Consider the following 5977-nt stretch of genomic DNA (forward strand, 5'->3'; position numbering starts at 1 on the left):
CACGTAAACTCGTTCTTTCCGTCTGAGTGGTTATTTGCATTCATCAGAAGAAACATTTGAGCACGGACATTTAGCCACTACACTACTGAACAACTAGGCCACATGGCAACAACTAACGTCTTAATAAAATGTGTTATTTCTCTCGGTTATGGAACTTCATTAAATCTCTAAAACAGTGGTGTCCAGATTGAGTTCTAAGGACTGCTATCTGCCATGATGAATTTAAAACAGCAACAGTGGATTACAGAGCTAAGCTGAGCTAGTTTCTTGGTTGCAGCGGCACTGGACACACAGTTGTAGCAACTGAAACACTCGTTTTATCAGGCGCCAAACCAACTGGGCCAGAATACGTACCTACACTATTTCTTAATCTAAGTTCTCCAACAAGCACAGGAGGATTTATTTATGGCCAGATTTGAACACACTCAGGCTCTAAAAAGCAAAACAGATTAATGCTGACGGAGGAACAACGGGAAAGACTGGAGAAGGCAGATGGTGAACGCCATTAAACTATTTATTCTAGAGCTTTAGTTTGAATATATCAGAGAAAACACGGAAAAAGGTTGTTTGCAATTTATTAAACCATATAAAGAAGCAAATATTTACAATCCATGAGGTTTTTATTGCTGCTCGTTCATCAATTTAGAAGTGATTACAACAATTTAAAAAATGTACAACAGAATATAATACATTAAATCAGCTGCATAAAATAGATCATTCTTTTCAATCATAGCAGGTAAATAGAACATCTAAAGAATCAAGATCAAAACTATTAGCTTCAAAGGAAAATTATACTTTCAAAAACCTTTAAAAAGCAGAAACTTTACACTTCTAGAGGAGTGTCAGATTTATTTAATACATTATTAAGACAAAGGCTTTTTACCAATTTAAAGCAGGTACAAACTGATCTGCAAAAATAACAGCAACATCATCAATCTTGTTTTATCTTTTTAAACAAACATGTTTCATCATTTTAGGACTTCAATTTACCTGAACTACAGACTCCAGCCTCTAAACTGAGGTCTTTGATGTCCCGTAGTTTAACCCCATAATCCCGAGCTACTTTGCAACATTAATTAGCTTGTAGCTGACTAACTCTGAGACTGACTCACACTTATAAATGTCTCTAATCTTCATCTTAGACTCCTCTATAGATGATCTACTTCATTCTAATATCCATTGACCATAGCTCTAACACTGTGCCATAAAAAGTTGGAGTTTTGGTGGGCCTGGTTTCAACAACACATGCAGCAGGGCTGATTGATGCATTGCTAATGAAACCCAATAAGACACTGAATTTGTAAAAACTGATAATTTGCAGCTGATTTTTAAAAAGAAAAAATCCTCCAAAAACATCAGAAAAACTGAGCAAAGCACATCACATCTGTCTAACAGTTGTTTTTGTTTCCATCTGAACAAATGTCTGTTTCTGGAATATATCCAACCAATAGCTTAGCATTCAGCTTAAAGTTCTTAGTCCCAAAAATAAAACTTGTGAGGTTTATTTTCTGAAGAAATTCATTCAGAAAAAGTTGTGCCACATCATGCCAAAATGACACATTAGGTGTCCGTCTGGATTTATTTCAATTTAAATATCTATAACTTCTCAATTGCTTGTTGTATGGTCAGCAAACTTGCTTCATCTGTAACCAAGATGTTGTAGTCGGACCTTATTATGTTTATTCCCTTCAATACATCAAAAGTAAGAAATTGTGAATCTAATCATTTTCTTATTGGTTTAGGCAATTATCTTTTTCTGGCAAATAAAATCTAATTTACTCAAAATAATTAACTTTCAAATGTTCACATCCATATATTCGCCCTGAATATTTACCGGGTTTGCAATATAACACCTTATCTGTTCTGGTTTCTATGTAAACAGAGCTGTTCATTAATGCTTTCTCAAAACTTTGCTTGAAAAAGACCATTAACCAGTGAGTTTCTCGTGTAATGATGTGAAGAAGTTTTTAGATGTACATTTTATCACCAAACATGGAAAACGCCTCTACTGTTCATTCCTGTGGCATCTAACTGCTCTGACTTATGTGAAACAAATGGTTCTTTTTAAAATATAAATCATTCCACATCATGCATGAATAAATGTCATATGAATACTCAAATTACCTTCTCATTTAAACCCTTTGTCAAAAATCATTTAGAACAGTTTCTCACCTGTGTGAACCCTCATGTGTTGAGTCAAATTACTATTTCGATTAAAATTCTTGTTACAAATGCTGCAGGAAAAAGGCTTCTCACCTGCGTGAATTTTCATGTGTTGAGTCAAATGACTCTTTATTTTAAAATTCTTGTTACAAATGGTACAGAAAAAAGGTTTCTCACCTGCGTGAATTCTGATGTGTTTATCAAGATTAGATTTCTGAGAGAAGATTTTTCCACAGGATTGACATTTAAAAGGCTTCTCACCTGCGTGAATTTTCATGTGTTGAGTCAAATGACTATTGCGATTAAAATTCTTGTTACAAATGCTGCAGGAAAAAGGCTTCTCGCCTGTGTGAAGTCTCATGTGTTGAGTCAAATGACTCTTTATTTTAAAATTCTTGTTACAAATGGTACAGAAAAAAGGCTTCTCACCTGTGTGAACCCTCACGTGTTGAGTCAAATGACTATTGCGATTAAAATTCTTGTTACAAATGCTGCAGGAAAAAGGCTTCTCGCCTGTGTGAAGTCTCATGTGTTGAGTCAAATGACTCTTTATTTTAAAATTCTTGTTACAAATGGTACAGAAAAAAGGTTTCTCACCTGTGTGAATTCTGATGTGTGTATCAAGATGAGATTTCTGAGTGAAGCTTTTTCCACAGGATTGACATTTAAAAGGCTTCTCACCAGTGTGAACTCTCATGTGATTAATCAAACTACCCTTTCCAGTAAGATTCCTGTTACAAATGGTACAGGAAAAAGGTTTCTCACCTGTGTGAACCCTCATGTGTTGAGTCAAATGAGTCTTTTGAGAAAAATTCTTCTTACAAATGGTACAGGAAAAGGGCCTCTCCCCTGTGTGAAATCTGATGTGATTATTAAAAACACACTTCAAGTTGAAGCTTTTTCCACAGGACAGACATTCAAAAGGCTTCTCACTTGTGTGAACTCTCATGTGTTTAGTCAAATTACCCTTTTCAGTAAAATTCTTGTTACAAATGGTACAGGAAAAAGGCTTCTCAATATTGTGAAATTTGATGTGCTTATTAAGATCATACTTAGAGAAGAATCTTTTTCCACAGGATAGACATTCAAAAGGTTTCTCACTTGTATGAACTCTCATGTGTTTAATCAAATTACACTTTTCAGTAAAGTTCTTGTTGCAAACAGTACAGGAAAAGGGCTTTTCACCTGTGTGAATTCTGATGTGTCCATCAATTTTAGATTTCTTTGGGAACATTTTTCCACAGGACAGACATTCATAAATCTTCTGACCTTTTTGAGTGAGAACCATAAAAAAATCTTTTTTTAGAAGGTTTTCTCCCCTTGTCAAACCTGGGAAATGTTTCTCTCCTGTATCTTCAGTCTGCTGCTTTAGAACAAGCTGCTCTTCATGCTCACTTATGGGGAGCTCCATGGTTTCCTCTTTTGTCCAGGGATGTTCTGGTTCTATCTGCTCTTCTTTTATCTGCAAAGGTTTCTCTTGGTCCAAACTGGAATTCACCTCCTGACCACAGAGCTGCTTTTCAGAGAAATCCTCCTCTTTTCCAACATAATCCTGCAGGTGGTCTGTAAAGACAAACACAGCAGAAAAACTTTCTATTGTAGGTTAAAGAAAGAACACTTCACTTTAATCATCATTGTGTTGATCTAACTACATATAAACAGACTGGAACTACATCTCCCAGCATGCACTGCAGCTGTGACGCCACAATCACAGGTTATAAAATACTGGTTAATGCTCCACCATCTGGCAAGGTTAGGACATCCACTTTTATCAGCAAAGCCTTAAAGATCTGATCACCTGTAGATACTTGATTATTAAAGAAACGTTTAAACTATTTCTTAGATTTTTGTTTTGCTGAATCATCCAGGTTTTTGTGATCTTTTGCCCAGAGATTGCTGGAGGAAGGCACCAGCTCCACTGTGACCCTACGTATAAGCCCCAAACGAGGGTTATGCACACATTTATCACAGACGGCCAAAAAAAAGGGGGGGGGGGGGGTGCACTCCAGAAAGCCAGATCTCTGTCTCATTCTGGTCTGATCCAACTATTTATCTATTATTCTGCTTAGCTGACCTCAGTGCAGAGCTAGACTGTAAACCTTCTCTTACTCCAACTCCACAATAAGTAGATTTAAAAGATTTAAAAAGACGGGAAAAAGACATAATGCACCTCTTCTTAAGACACAATATGGGTAATGCAAAACATCTTATAAAAAACAGGGTGAACGTAACAGATTTTTCCATCACATTATTCTGCACAAGAAATCTTGATTTCAATCAAAACACAAGTTCAATCTTTTCCGTCTCCAGTTTCTTTCTACTTCACTCTGAAGCCTAGAGTAAAAATTAATCCACTATACATTCCTGTGACAAACTTGTTGTTATTCTCATGACAAACAAAGTCATGCAGATGTTGTGCCATGATCATGGTTTTTGGACATTGGGAACCAGTGTCCATATTTCATCTTGACATGATGACCAGAGAAGAGGATAAAAATTTCGGGGGGGAATCATTGTCAGGATAGTTATCATGTTCAATCAAACAATAACTTGGAGCGCCAACTTCATGCGTGACAGACATCGACAGACAAGGAATCGCAGTGAAGTGCTGTCCATCAGTTCAGCCACCCTCTCTCCACTTCCTTCAAAAACTTACTTGGAGTGCAAACTTCTTTGTGTTAAATGAGTCTTGCAGTTACTACTGACTAAAAGCATATAGGTTTTCATGTTTATACAATATAATTATAATTAATGTCAAACCTGGGAAAGGTTTCTCTCCTGTATCTTCAGTCTCTTGCTTCAGAACAAGCTGCTCTTCATGCTCACTTATGGGGAGCTCCATGGTTTCTTCTTCTTTCCAGGGATGTTCTGGTTCTATCTGCTCGTCTTTTATCTGCAGAGGTTCTGGTTCCTCTTGGTCCAAACTGGAAATCCTCTCCTGTCCACAGAGCTGCTGGTCAGAGAAAACCTCCTCTTTTCCAACATAATCCTGAAGGTGGTCTGTAAAGACAAACACAGCAGAAAGACTTTCTATTGGTGATTAAAAAAAGGACACCTCATATTAAAGCACCAAACTCTTTCCTTGGGTTTGAGACGTGAGATGGGGATAAACACGCAGGACGGCCTTATGTGAATATATCACCAGAATGATTGACAGTTAGGAAGACCACTTATTTTGATGATCTAACCGGAAAAGGGCCATCCTCCACTATGCCTTTAATTAACTTGTGGGTAATGGGATCTGCAAAATGGATGTATTTTCCAAGTTAGGTGGCTGTGTAGTTGCCTTATCAAAACGCTGCTGTGTAAATAATAGATTGCTGTGTTCAACCACCCAAAAAACACCAGAGAGCCTCTAGGCTGACCGTTTTTATTAGGGGTGTAAATCACATCCATCATGGCGATTCGATTCAGTATCGATTTCCTTACCCAACGATTCAATTATTTTCGATACTCAAGAATACACCACGATTCGATTCAATTAATCGATTAATTGGTTACATTTTTTTTTTATTATTATTATTTTTTTTACACCTTACAGGCTAAACAAAGTTTCAAGTTTGAAATAAATGAATGAAAGCTGTAATATCGTTATGCTTTTTTTTTTTTTTAGAAACAACAGCAAATAACAGAAGTAGAAAAGTTGCATCAAAAAATAATGCAAAAATACCGCACTATTTCAGTGCAATGAGTTCAATGAAATACCTCTGCTCCAGAGTGTCGACATCCCCGCCCCCTTGGGAGACGCTCCGCTGCTCCTCTCCCTAATTGTAGCTGACCGCAGACAGGAGGCCGGCTTGTTTTGTTTTTATGA

At 36.9% G+C, this 5977-nt stretch overlaps 1 protein-coding gene across 2 annotated transcripts; it reads right to left on the minus strand.

Moving 5' to 3' along the window:
* Positions 1–539: 539 nt before the first annotated feature.
* On the minus strand, positions 540–5088 carry LOC119797705 (gastrula zinc finger protein XlCGF57.1-like). Of its 2 annotated transcripts, none has more exons than XM_038306878.1 (2): positions 4924–5088; positions 540–3726 (listed from the first exon to the last, which is right to left on the minus strand). In XM_038306878.1, the coding sequence occupies exons 1-2, from the start codon at positions 5003–5005 to the stop codon at positions 2156–2158; spliced, it is 1653 nt and encodes a 550-aa protein (XP_038162806.1). In that variant the 5' UTR covers positions 5006–5088; the 3' UTR covers positions 540–2155. The 2 variants fall into 2 exon arrangements, with proteins under 2 accessions (XP_038162806.1, XP_038162807.1); XM_038306879.1 differs by having other exon boundaries at positions 542–3492.
* Between the last annotated feature and the right edge of the window lie 889 nt (positions 5089–5977).

Source organism: Cyprinodon tularosa, unplaced genomic scaffold (genome assembly GCF_016077235.1).
Source record: "Cyprinodon tularosa strain WSP-4 unplaced genomic scaffold, ASM1607723v1 ctg596, whole genome shotgun sequence".
In the NCBI taxonomy this organism is placed as follows: Eukaryota; Metazoa; Chordata; class Actinopteri; order Cyprinodontiformes; family Cyprinodontidae; genus Cyprinodon; species Cyprinodon tularosa.